Here is a 14,015-nt window from a genome sequence, read left to right on the forward strand (position 1 = left end):
CTATATCTATATTATTATTATTATTATTATTATATATATAATAGACGAAGCTGAGAGAAAGTTGGTTCCTTCATTTAAGAACGTGTTGACAAATAGGATAACTGCCTATCTAAAATTCAGACACGTATACAGTTTAATTTAAAAAAAAACGTACGGTGCATCGCTTGGAGGGCTTCCTATCACAGCGTTAAAACAGGCTGATTTCTCTCAGTATAAATACAACACTAATTGCTTAAATGCCGAAATTGCTTGCCCGTATACGGAGAGAGAGAGAACAGAGTTGTTCGTAGGACCCAAGAGAAAGAGAGAAATATCCAAGGCCGGCGATTGTTCGTTCCCCGCGTACTTAGACCATCGGAACAAATAAGAACAGAAAAACCGTTAGGCCATATATCAACCACCCAAATCGTCGGAACCGGCACCGGTAAATGTTTTTTCCATTTTTTAGATTTGGGTATGAAATTTTACTTTTAATTGAGTTTTTTGTTGGATAGGTTTAGATTTGATTCATTTTTGTTTTGGGTTTTAGGGTTTTCTATCAAAATGTTTGTAGATATTTGCTTTTGTTTTGAGAAAAAAGAGAATCGTTTCAGTATTTTTAAAATTTTAACTTTTACTGCTTCAAACGTTCTTTCAAATCCCATAGAAATCCTCTCACAAATCCTTCCTCTGCATCTTCAACGTCCCAAAACTACCATCTCTTATCCATTCACAAACTCAAAAAAAAAAAATAGAGATTCGTTTGGTCCAATATTGAGCGATCCGTTTCGGTACTTAAATCGTTTGGTTTGGTGGAATTACTAAACCTTTACAATGTTAAAAATGGCCCACCAGCCCTAATCAGTTTTCACTATAGTTGGGAGCGAATGGCTATAAGGGGCAAAGTCGCAAAGATCCAGAGAGAGAGATAGGGAAATCTGAGGGACTTTATCAGACCGGTCTCCCTCCAAATTCCGCCTTCAAGACACCGTTATACCTCCTAAAACATTGCCTGTAAAGTTTTCAATTATGATTTTAAAAATTGCTGACAAAATATGTTTTTGGCTTTGGTATTTCAATTGAATTGCTTTTGATTTAGGCTTAATTTTGGGTATGTAACTATTTAGGATGATTACCAGATAATAATTATTAATTATATAGTTAAGGTTTCAATATGTTTTATTTGTTTGTCTTCACAACGTTGTTGGGTTAATCATTTAATAATTTTGGGTTTGTTGTCCCTAAATCTGCTATATTGGTTGTTGTTTATTTTAATATGTTATGCATAGACTTGGATGATGGATGAATTAGAAATTGAATTCATGGATTGATGGGGTTGTAGACGTAGGGGGTGTTGACAAGTCCAACCATTTATTCACTTCTGTTGATAGTGTTTTTGTTGCTTTGAAAGACTAAAAACTATCAAGATTTATATCATAAACTCCCTTTTGCAACCCAGGTAAGTTAATGCATATAATTTGGTCTAATGTTTGTGCTACCTTCAATCTTCTGCAACTTAATTGGTGGGTCTCAAACATTATCCTATATTCTATATCTGTTTTTGGGATTGTGCTTTAGTAAAATTTGGGAACATTAAGAAGCATGTGACTTTTATTACTTTAAAGCATATGTATTTAATTACAAAATGATATGGGTATTTTTTGTTCGTTGATGAGATTTATTTGAATTTTAGTGTTGTACCCTTTTGAGCTCCACTGCTCTTTTAAAAAAAAAAAAAATTTATCAGTGTCTTTTTTTGCATATATGGTAGTGTGAGAATGATTTTGTAATAAGTGCCAACATCCCAAAGGTTTTGAGATACGGAGATAGAGATCGACGCTATTCCTTTGAAAGGTACACATCAATTCTTTGTGTTCATTCTTTTCCTTTTGGTGCTTTGTTGTGAAAATTGATTCTTACGGCATGGACAAGAATGCAGAACCCTAGAATATTGATTCTTCAAATTTTTGCAGTAATTTTCTGCATAATTTTGTTTTAGAACAGTTGTTCGATAAATCTGTGTGTTGTGATTGATTATAATTTGTCTTTTAAAATTCCAATTTTTTTTTTTTGTCCTTGAAAGTTTGCAATCAGTGTCAGTGTATAAAATGAACAGGTAAAAGGAGAAAATTTAAAATATATATATATATATGTATATATATATATATGTAATATATAAAGAAAAAAGGAAATGACATCCACTTAGCACAACCACTATTTGTAGGAAACAATTATATTATATGGTACTCTATTTTAGATATATGTGCTTTTGTTTTATTAACAGTTCCAACTTAGTAGATCTAATTCAGAGGTTGATTCAATTGGTGAAAGTAATCTCTAGACTCTATTATTGCATTCTCTTCAACTTTTATGATTGTGAAAAAAATGGATAGGACAGAAATTGGACAAGCATTATGAATTGCAAAAATGAAGATACTCAGCTTAAGATGTCATGAAGTTTGCTTATATTTTACCTATTAGTAGATGTTTTCTCCTCTTTAATCAATGATAATAGCTTAGCAAAGTGCCTACTCTAATTTTTGTTCTTCACAAGATTATTTTTCCTTTTCCATCTTTCACTGTTTTTTTTTTAAAAAAAAATTTATTCTTGGATAGTTCATTTTGTTAAGGCACTATAAATTAGGATACAGCATGGTTGATTATAAAATATATTGTTTATAATAAATTTGAACTCTTTTCGTAAGAGAAAGAGAATCAGTCATTATTAGTCAATAAATTGAAAAATAAATAGTCAAATGAATATATATATATATATATATATATATATATATATATAGTGTTTATTGAGAGTATTGTCAAATAACAATTTGGAATCCATTGGATGATGCTAAAAAAGGTGATCAATGTGTTATCTGGATGGAAGGGTTTCTTTGGAAAGTACAGGAGTTTTACTCAAAATGTTGGTCCCTCTGTACTTAATGTGGGCAATTTGCTGGGAAAGAAGTAATTGTCCATTTAATGGTTTGGAGCTATAAAGCTGAAATCAATGTTTTTGAGGTCATTCTGGAGTGGTTTGATGATCTTGGCCTTATTCGTTATTCCTTTTTTTTCCTGTAGATTTTATGATCCTTTTCCATCATTTACATTAGCCTTCCCCTTCATTTTAATAGAATTTTTATTATTTATCCAAGAAAGAAAAGGTGGGGAGGGGAGGAGGAGGAGCTTTACCTATTTTGTTAAATAGTTGAGATGATGATAATCTAAGATGAATTAGATGTATAAATAGTTTGTACTACTTAGTTGTATATTTATTATCATCATTAACTTATCTTAAATCACTTCTTTTGCACCCTGCAGACACAAAAGAGTGTGGATATATTGCTTCGTGACAAAAACCCACAAGTTGAGGTAATGCTCAAAGAAATATGCATAAGTCTGTATTGAGTCATTTTGGTGAATAAGTACAGCATTGGTGAAATTGAATGTTACAATTCATATATTTTTTTTCCTTTGATTTGGTTATGAACTAAGGAATATGATTTAGTTTTTAGTGTTTTGGTTGGGTTGGTTTTGATTTAAGTTTTTTAGTTGAGTTAGTTGTACAATGAAAAAGCATGTCTGTTTATTTCAACGTAATTTGTCAGGATCCTTCGTAAATACCATCAAAGTTTGGGTTGTGATGACTAAGATTCTTTAGAATGTATAGTAATAATAATTTCTTGGTAAATGGAATTATGGAATTGTTTGAGAGCAGATTTGTAGAAAGCAAGTAAACTTGACGTTGAGCAGCTCAAATGGCATCTCCATGCCTTCAAGAAATTGGGTGAAGGGTGATATGTAGACATGGGAAAGAACGATTCAACATAAAGTAGAGAGAAAACCTCATCTTATATGTGAAGGAAAATAATCAAGAGTCTCTAATAAGTATATATAGGATGATTAGGATCTTGACCAGATAAACTGACATTGAGAAATGAAAGCACTTCCCACAATTTTTTAATAGGTCAAACTACATTTGCAATACTCTAACTTAGAGGTTGGTTTATGAGCTCTAGCAATGTCAAAGGCTCGAATTTTCTTAACTTGGAACTTCAAAAACCAAATATTAGCAACCACAATAATGGAGGTTTAAGAAAGTAGTTCAATTGTAGTTCTGGTACAATTGTTTACACATTTTGGAGGTAAGTCAATACCTGTAATTGCTTAGGCCAGATTAAATGTCTGTAAAAATTTCTTAAATTTGATTGTAAAAGGGGAGAGTTTTTGTTTTGTTTATAATATGATTTGTAGTGTAGTTTTTTGGCTTACTAAAATCTGAAAGTTGCTGACTACTTAAAATGAGGGGTTCATTTTTGTAGTCAAATGATTATTACACTTCTTTTTTTTTGCTTTTGCATCCTATTGATCTTATTCTGAACTAAATATTTTAGGATGTGTATGGTTGTGGTGCAATAGATATTCTTTGCTGAGGGATTCCCAGTACAACAAAGGACTTACCAATGCATTGGTCATTCAGTTGATTCCTAGCTGCCAGTCTGTAGTTGCTGTCAATGTTAGCAAAAAAAGGGGTTTCAGTCGGTTTTTCCTATTATTGGATTTGGACAAATAACTTACTGCTTACTATTCAAAAGGGGGTGGAGCGCTAAGAAAGAGAAAGTGTTATCACTATTCGAAGTGATGCAGCAACTAGCACGCTAAGATCAAAAGGGAAAATATCAACTACAAAATTCAATTTAGTTTTCAATTTCTGTTTTCTATCCTACCTAATTTGTTGTTTTTGAAGAGTGATTGAAATTGTAGAACTTTGAAATCTGAAAGTGTAATGTTTTTCTTATACAATATTGATTATCCCTTAGATTTTAGTTAATATTCCACTTTATCTACATAATTATTAGTGTCAGCTAATTATGGTTAAAGAACATTTTTAAAAACTGTCATTGATCATATGCAATTTTCAACTTATTGCTATTTTCACCACGTTTTTAACATGTGAAAGCAATCAGCTGCATTAAGGTTCAAAAGATTAAAATAATAGTGTGTTGAATGGATGGTCCAAATTGATAACTAATGTATCTTACACACTTTGCAACAATTTTTTTCTTTAAAAAATTATTTCATTAGCCAAATTTCTCTTCTACTTATGAGATTTCAAATGATCTCGCGCATTGCGCGGATTAAACGCTAGTAATAATAATAAGGGTATACTTGCACTTCCCTTTCTTGTGGTTGTAGACTGGGAGCCTAAACCTGGAACTAGCAGCAGAGGCCAGAGAGAGTGAAGTGGGCCATCTACTCCAATTGTCCCAGGGGCAGTGATGAGCTTGAGGATTATTTTACGTTTTAAACCCAACCCAACAATGAAATTGGAGTTTTACTTAAGCGAATTTAATGGCCCAAGAGCCCTTGTTTGACAAACGTTGTCATAAGTCAAAACAGCAAGGACGTTTACCGCGTTAGCGACTTAAGGGTCTGTTTGATATCTAATTATTTTGCTAAAATTAAAAACTTTTTAACTTTTTACTGAAAATATTATAGATAAAAGTAAAAATTAAATAAAAAACTCATAAATAGCACCAAAAAATACATTAAGACCCCTAAATAGTAAAATAGGCTAACCTTTTAATTTGGAGCCAAACACGCTAAATAGCTTGGAAATGAAGAATTACATATGGCTTTTAATTAATAACTAGAAATAGATCAGGGAAGTGTATCTAGCAAGAATTTATAGATCTGGGTAGCTTAAAGAAGTAGAAAAATTATACATTCTATTGCTACTGCCATTCAAAACAAAACACAATGGTTGCCCAAAAAATTTTACCTGGATTTCAACTATAGCCAAACAAGGCTTTTCAAATGCCAAAAGCTATATGCAAAAAGCTACATTATACATACGTAATTACAAAAAGCACAGTGAGCAAAAAATTAATTCAAATGAACTCTAGCAGGAAGGCATGCTCCAAGTCCAGGAGCCTGTTCTACCACAAAAAGGCCTTCACAAGTGACTAGTTTCAGAACAGACTGAGCAGTAAGATGGTACTTCTGCTGGGCTTCAGCAAAGCTCCTGCTGAGAACCTGTTCAACCCATTCCTCCACTGCTCTCTTCCTATCTGATAACCAAGCAGCTGCAAGTATTTGCACCATAACTTCATAATCAATCTCCAGCTGAACCTCCGATCCTAACGTCCTCTGAAACTGTAGGCTAATATCCTTCACTATTTTTCCAGCAAGTGCATCAAAATCAAATGGTTTGAAGTCCACTTTTTGATCCACTTCTCCAAAGAACTCCTCTAACCAAGCTTCTGAGTTCTCAGAGATGGAGTCACTATCGTAGTCTCCACAACTCACGTCCTCCATAACCTCTACTGGCAGATTCAAATCCAAAAAGGATTTTGATACCTTGCGTGCACATTCCTGTATCTTGAAGGTTTCACCCTGCTCCAGAGACTCACAGGTGTCAATCAACTTCCTTTTATTTACAGAAGAAGGATTTGAGGTTCCTTTTCTAAGTGTTATTCTCACATTCATGCCACTGCTTCTGCTGGCATCCCTAGCAACACATTCATTCAATATCTTAATTTGATATCTTTTAGCTTTGAGTATTCTTTCCTCAGAAAATTCCATGGGCTCTTTATTGGAAAAGAAGGTTCTATCACCCTTCAGGACAGTTGAGGTTACCACAAAGATCATATTGTTGATGCTGATCTCTCTTCCATGCGAGTCTGCAAATTTACCAGTCCTAATGGCCTGAGATAAGCTACTTTGGGCCAAAAAATCAGCCTTATCTACATTTTGAAGGAAGACAACCGAACGCGGTTTCTTGCTCAACTCCCCAGCTATATAATCAACAACAGTCTTTCCCCTAAATTTCACATTGTAACCGTCTAATTCTTGATGTTCAAACATTGAGTCTGATTGGTAAACCCTGTCTTGGGAGCCCAAATCCACAGAGATTAGGCTTTCCCTGGTGCCGAATATTATCTCAGCTAGTGCTGAAGCAATTTTCCTCTTCCCAACTATGTCCGGTCCAAGGAAAGTGAGCCAAATGTCTCCAATGGGACCTGAGCCACGACGCCTTCCATTACCAGATTTGCAGCAAGTTATAGCTTGGCTAATAGAACATATGGCTTCATGTTGCCAGCAAACCTTTTCAGCAAGAAATCTCCTAAGGGATTTAAGATCACTTGGATCAGCTTGCCCTGCCATATTAGGACCAGAGCAGGAAGAGGAACGGGCAATTTGGTGAGAAGTATTTTCACTCACTGCATCAACCTCTGCAGAAATCGAACCTGAAAAGTGCTGAAGATGATCTTTGCAACCTGGTAATTTTGGACTGTCTGGCTCCTGACTGGTTGATGCATATAGTGTTCCCAGCCCCAAATCTGTGGTCACAGATGTGATGGATGAAGGTGATGTACGGTCAGGGGGCAGACCCATATTGGGCATAGAGTACGTAGAGAGCCAAGGGCTCTCCGCCTCAATTTGCTGACTCTTTGAAACTTTTACCGATAGCTCAGATTGAAATTTAGCATTTTTAGCATCAGAAGCCACTGGTATTTGTATGTTCTGTTTTAATTGGAAAAGTTTTTGCCAATCCGTGACCATATGGGAGCTTGGCTTTTCACATTGGACTTCATTAAGAGTTGAATCTATACTCGTTTCCTTCCTAGTTGTAACAAAATGTAAGCCCTCAGCAGATGGAACTTGGGACCTGGCATGGGAAATATCTAATTTAGGAAATGTTTGTGCTTGATGGAGATGTTGACAGGTACTATTCCATTTCCTTTGCAGCCCCAAAATTTTGGCATTCAATGTTGTTGAATCATCTTTGGTCTGCACTGAATAAAACACTCTTACATAAATATCATCACAATCCAATTATGAAAAAAGGGAAAATGATAAAAAGTTTGAACCAGTTATGGAGCACAAGTGTTAAACTCTTTTCTCTTTCTATGTGTGTGTGTGTGTTCTGTGTTTGTGTAGGCATCTCTATGTTTCAGTGTGTGGGTGAACATGCACATCCATGCATGCTAAGTCACAGAAATTATAATTCGAAGAGTTAAACACCTTTGCCACATCCACTCCCTTTCCTGTGTCAAGTTCAGACATTTGCAACCGAGGAATGCTTTCTGAATACTGATCAGCACCTGAAATAGTCAATCCTCCCTTCTTAATAACAGCAACTTCTTGCTCAAACTTTTCAGTGCATTGCTTGCAACGAGTAAATGACTGACTTGTAATGCTTAATGGATTTGTGAAATCAGATGACGTAGGAAAGAACCCACCAAATGGTACAAAGGACCCCATCAAGCTGTAAGTATATCATGAGCATGGAACTGTGAGATCCAATGAGCACGGAAAAGTCAGGAGCTAAAGCGTATGCACTAACTAATACATGCATGCACATATGCGCATGAGCACAAGCCACAAACAACTTAGATGTCCTACACACCCTGCATTGGACAAATCTATAGCATGATCTTGTCTTTACCATAGAATTCTAGATATACCATCTTAATTTTTATTAATTCAAGTGTCATCATACACCAGCTACGCGCTGCTTTGGATTGTAACCACAAGAAATGCTAGACACCAAAATTTTCATATTTTAACAAAAACTACGTTGGCAAGTCTTTACGAGTTCCTATTTAAGACCACCATTAACATCACTTTTTTACCTATCAATATCATTAACATCTTGCTTCCTGGCTTGTAAAATTTAGTGCGTCTCTAGAGTTATTGGTAAACCATACACTTTATCTCTGGCTATAGAGCAAAAGACATGTAGAAACAACAGCTACTGCAACAAAATCATATTTCCCGATACTTATTATAAAATAAAATAAAATCAAATTTAATAACACAAGCCTTTAAACAAAGTGCAATGTAATCATTCCAATACTTTTCATGAAAAGGATGGAGGCAGCAGGAAAATGATCTAACTGAAACCCACCTATTTTGGGGCTAAAAAAGGTGAAACCAGAGCTATCTTTAAGCAAGAACAATTATCAAAGCATGACTGAGCTTTGATACTTTAGTCATAATATTGTGTGCAGAAATACTTTAGGCATAGAAAAGTGTGCAGAAAACACACCCTTTCTTGCAAGAATGTAATTATCTTCTATTGTATGAAGTACTGTTCTAAAATAAGAGAATCCAAAGTATAAATCTGGCATAAATTTCATTATTAAGCATCAAACTTATAAAAACTTGTAGCATTTATGCAATAGATGAAATCAATTCAAAGAGCCAGAGACAAAATGGTTATTTCGCAGAGAATAAAATTTCACAATATAAAACTTACTTGCATTCAGTTAGACATACAACTGCAGATTCATGAATCCAAAAATCAATAAACTATAGAGAGAAAGAAAACAACTAAACAAAGCAACAAAACAGTGTGTCTTGAAATTCCCACAAAACATTAATTTCTCCAAACAAACAATCCAATAATATAATGGAGTACCCACCTGGACTTGTAGGGAAATCCATCACCAGAAGGCTTATTAGAAGAAGTGATGGGCAAGGTATTCAAATCCCAATCCTTCTCAATACTTGGGAACTTCGCCACAAACTTGGAGTAAGTATCATAACTCCCTGCTGCACCCATCAACCACAACCTCTCACCATGAAGCTCCATCAACTGGCTCAACCTGGACACCACAAAACTCACACCACCCTCACCCTCACCCTCGCTCGAATCATCATTGTCTTCAACCAAAGCCTTCAAATCCCCAAAGTTGACAACAACTCTCCCTCCTCGCTCATGCTCATCCAAGCATTGCAGCTCCCCCACTTCCTTCAACTTCAACTTCAACTTCAACCCCATCTTCTCTTCACTCCCACCTCCATTCACAAACTCCGAAATCTCATTCCCTATACAAATCACACTCACCCCACTTAACTCACTCGGCAAAACACTATCTCCCCCCTTCCTCACGCGCTCCGTGAATCCCCGAAGCGCGTCCATCGCACAAACCCCAAGCAACAACGGGTTCCTCTTCCCGCTCTTTCTCACCAAAACCTCTGCAATTCTTCTCGAATTCTCGTCTTCCATACCCGGAAACCCGAAACTACTGCGTCGTTGTGTCAAATCCGGGTCGGTCAAGTTACAGAGGAAAACCGGCGGGCATCGGGTTCGGGCGAAACGCGAAACCGGCGGGTGAATAATCGCGAGCTTAATATCGGTGCTCCGAAAACCCGCTTCGCCGAACACCCGGCTGACAATCGGGTCATCGAGAATCGACAAAATAAAGTGCTTGAGCTCGACTTTCAAAAGCGACGTCGTTTGCTGCTGCTGCTGAGATTGGCTCTGAATGATTTGGTAGTGAAAGTTATCGGGGTGGCGCCTCTGGTTAGCTTGGGATCGTTTGATGGCCGCCATGAGCGAATTCGACACGGGCGGCTCTTCCACGGATTTGGACGAAGGCAACCGATCCAACGATACGCCGACGGAGAGTTCCAGAGCTCGGAATTGGAGGCGTGGAGAGTACGCGCTGCTTCTCGCGCGTGCACACGCCTCTCTTAACGAAGATGACGGCAAGGCCAGCAGCGCAGACACCGCGTGCAGAGATGTCGTCTGCGCGTGGCTGCGTCTACGCGCCACCGCAACCGCGTCGTCCAAAGCACGCGCCGCTTCTTCTGTCAAGCATTGCCTCGCTGCGCTTACCGGCGTCGGCATCGCCGGTATGCTTATAAAATATATATATGAAACCCAAACAAAAAATAAAAAAATTTGAAAAACCTTCTATGTGTGTGTGTGTGTTTATATTTATATATATATATATATATATATATATATCTGTGTGTGTGTGTATTTGTGAAACTGGGAGTGTGTGTGTCTGAGAATGAATATGTAAGTTGTTTAAGATTTTTACTATTTTGAGCTAATAAAATAAAGGGTAGGGTTTACTTTCAGACACTTTTGGGATTAGTTTATTCATCTCAGGAGAGATAGATAGATAGAGAGAGAGAGAGAGAGAGAGGTACAGTACATGTTGCCAAAAACAAAGTATTCCAAGGGAAGAGGGAGAGTTTTTATTTATTACAAAGAAAATATAACCATATAAAAAAAAATATTTAAAAACAAAAAAGGCAGGCTGGAGAGAGAAATAAAATAAAAAACACAAAGTGTTTAGTTTGGTTTCGTTTTAAGTTGTGTTGTTGTTGTTGGTGTTGGTGTTTTGAGGAGTGGGGCCCAGTGGTCGATAGAAGAAAGAAACACATGTGACATGGCGAGCAAGCATAGATTCTTCAATCTTCCTCTATAAAGGAAAAGATCTGGTTGTTTGTTTCTATGAGTCTTTAGCTTTCTGCTTTTATTACACCAATTCAGTACTACTTTTGTGAGAGAGAGATAGATAATTCGATAGATAGATGCCTCGCCCACTGACAACCAAATGGTGGCAATGAATTGAAGTATTGAACGATGGAAAGTGGTGCCAATGGTCAGTGTCCTGCTTTATTAATTTGGGGACTCTTCTTTATTGGGATTTTCTTTTTCTTTTTTTTCTTTTTTCTTTTTTCTTTTTTAAGCAAAAAGATACGCGTGTGATAATGTGATGCAAAATGAGGGAACTGAACTTACATCGTTAAAAGGGGACCCCAATCCCAATTCCAAATGGCTACACTCTCGATCACCTCCACACGTAGATGCTTTGTCTCACTATCAATCAACTTTTATTATTACTACTGTATATATTTTGTTATCGTTAGCTTTTGTGATGACCACCATTCAACAACCGACGTCTAAACTTTGATATTTCAGTCTGCGTTCTGTATTACTTTATGGGTTTCTATCGCTGCCTTTTATTTTACTATTTATATATTATTATTATTATTACCATTATTATACTATCTAACAATAACATTAAACATTACTTTGATTTCAGACAATTCCCAACCCCAGGGAAAAGGACCCTCAACAGTTCTTGAATTCCAGTAATTTATAATATTATTGGTTAAATTTTAATTTTGTCGCTTGAGTCATTCTCCTTATAATAAATAAATAAATAAAAAGGATCAATCTGGGTTTTCCGGCCAAATTTGTTAACAAACATGATTTTAATAATTCTAATTAAGATGGTTGACTTCTTACGGTAAATTTAAAACCATATATAATTTGCAATCCAAATGTAGACATTTCAAAACTTTGGCACGAATGAAACCCAAAAAATAAAAAAAATAAAAATGAGACATTTTAAAACACATTTTTGTTGAGGTACCTCCCACACTGCCCCAAAAGAACATATTGCCCAAAACAATCAAAATGACTGTACGTAGCAGTTCAAAATAAATAATAAATAAAAAGAGAGAGACTGTACGTAGGATGGGAGGCCCACTAGACAATGTCTTCGAGACCTTTTCTTTGATTGGACCTGTTGTTATCAATTTTGTTGTCATAGGCACAGCAGACGGGTGTGAACAAGGACAAAGCTGAGGTGAGCGAGCTAGGACCTAGGTTGCTTATATTATATAATTAATACTCATTACTCATTATGCTTCGCTTAGTTAGAACATTATCAAAACTTATGACTCAATAACTAATGAAAAACAATAATTTAAAATGTAAATTACCAAAAAAATTTCTGACTTTTTTTTATTAATTTATCGAAGGGCATGATTTGGAGGAATATTGACATATGTGTGTGTATATTTATATTTTAACACTTTGACATTGGTTGAAAAATAATTTGGTATCTCATATTTTGGTGTTGGTTTGGTATCCTAAAGTTTGAAATCGTGGAAGAGATAAGAAAAATTCCTTTAGAAATATGTGATATGTATATACAAATTCAACACTGGTATGTAAAAGTAAAACACAACTGGCTTTTGACTAAATGCTAAATACACATTAGCTGAATTAGCATGATGGTCGTTTCCAAAACAGGACTAGTCGTTTTCTTGCTACCTCAAGTTCATCATGATGGTGGGGAGCTGCCTTGGATAGTGAGAAGAAGAACCTGGTTAGCTAGAGTCTTGACATAAAATTGATTAGGACCATTTTCTCCTTCAACTCATTAACTTGGAGCTTCTCACTATTAAAGCAGTCCACATAACTCCTCATAGCTCTCATGGCCCTTAACTATGCTTAAAAGGTGAGCCATTGGCTTTTAATGGGATCGACCTCTGATGAAATGGTTGATAGACTGTTTACTAAGATCAACAAAGGTAAATATAAAGTTATAAATAAACCAAACTATTTATAAACAGCTAAAACTTAGCTCCAAAAAAGACTTGTTTATATTAATTTATGTAGCATATGAATCAAGTTCAAGATTAAGTTTAGACTCGACAATTAAATAAATCAATCTCAATCTTAATACTATGTTTATGAACAACCTCTTAAACATGGAGCTCAATTCAACTATATAAAATATTATATTATTATATGTATACTTGTTTAAAAATACTTATATAAACATGAGACTAGATTATATAAGTTTGTAAATAAGTTTATATGATATCAAATTATTATTTATAGTCAATGGATAATATAAAAAGTTCATTCGTGAAAAAAAATTCATAACTTTGTGAAGGGTAAACATTTTTAATAAAGGTTTTAATATATATGAGGAAAAAATATCTTAATTAAGTAATTTATGAACAAACTTGAATTTGTTCGACGGAAAAATGAACAAAGCTTAAACATAAAATCTCATAAAAACTCCCCATCAAACATGGTGGTGAATTTTTTTTTTTTTTTTTGATAACTTGAATTTTATTAATGATATTATAAATAGAGGGTGGGAGAATTATTTTTTTCATGGTGTTGATCATGGTTGTAAATAATAGATTTAATTAACATTGCTCATCTAGGCAAAGAAATAAACTTTATTTGCCATCCTTCTATCTATAAAGTGACCAATTTTATCTAAAATATGTTGATACGTTCGTTTATTTATCTTGCCAGTGATTAAAGGAATGCCTATACAATTACTCAAACAAGACGATTAAGGTATTTATTGGAGAACATTTTGGAGGGAAATCTAGAGAGGATGAGGAGTACTACTACATATTATTGATTTTGATTATAACAAAGAATAGTTATAAAACTAGTTGTTGCAACCTTACTCAAT

The 14,015-nt window shown here is 35.2% G+C and overlaps 1 protein-coding gene and 1 long non-coding RNA gene across 3 annotated transcripts; one reads left to right on the top strand and one right to left on the bottom strand.

Moving 5' to 3' along the window:
* Positions 1-371: 371 nt before the first annotated feature.
* On the top strand, positions 372-4,651 carry LOC142606749 (uncharacterized). 2 transcript variants are annotated; one of them, XR_012839170.1, is made up of 4 exons: positions 372-424; positions 1,751-1,833; positions 3,298-3,348; positions 4,371-4,651. It is a non-coding gene; the product is annotated as an uncharacterized LOC142606749 (long non-coding RNA). The 2 variants fall into 2 exon arrangements; XR_012839171.1 differs by having other exon boundaries at positions 4,396-4,651.
* Positions 4,652-5,688: 1,037 nt separating this feature from the next.
* On the bottom strand, positions 5,689-10,927 carry LOC142607441 (protein SMAX1-LIKE 6). The gene is made up of 3 exons (XM_075778940.1): positions 9,408-10,927; positions 8,005-8,248; positions 5,689-7,770 (listed from the first exon to the last, which is right to left on the bottom strand). The coding sequence occupies exons 1-3, from the start codon at positions 10,616-10,618 to the stop codon at positions 5,863-5,865; spliced, it is 3,363 nt and encodes a 1,120-aa protein (XP_075635055.1). The 5' UTR covers positions 10,619-10,927; the 3' UTR covers positions 5,689-5,862.
* Positions 10,928-14,015: the final 3,088 nt, after the last annotated feature.

This window comes from Castanea sativa, chromosome 8 (genome assembly GCF_040712315.1).
Source record: "Castanea sativa cultivar Marrone di Chiusa Pesio chromosome 8, ASM4071231v1".
In the NCBI taxonomy this organism is placed as follows: domain Eukaryota; kingdom Viridiplantae; phylum Streptophyta; class Magnoliopsida; order Fagales; family Fagaceae; genus Castanea; species Castanea sativa.

Excerpts from the sequence above, each read along its gene's own strand:
- LOC142607441 (XM_075778940.1), bottom strand. The coding sequence starts at position 10,618 with ATGCCGACGCCGGTAAGCGCAGCGAGGCAATGCTTGACAGAAGAAGCG. Across the intron at positions 8,249-9,407 it reads GGATTTCCCTACAAGTCCAG|CTTGATGGGGTCCTTTGTAC; the intron begins GTGGGTACTCCA and ends ATATACTTACAG. Across the intron at positions 7,771-8,004 it reads AGGGAGTGGATGTGGCAAAG|ACCAAAGATGATTCAACAAC; the intron begins GTGTTTAACTCT and ends TATTCAGTGCAG.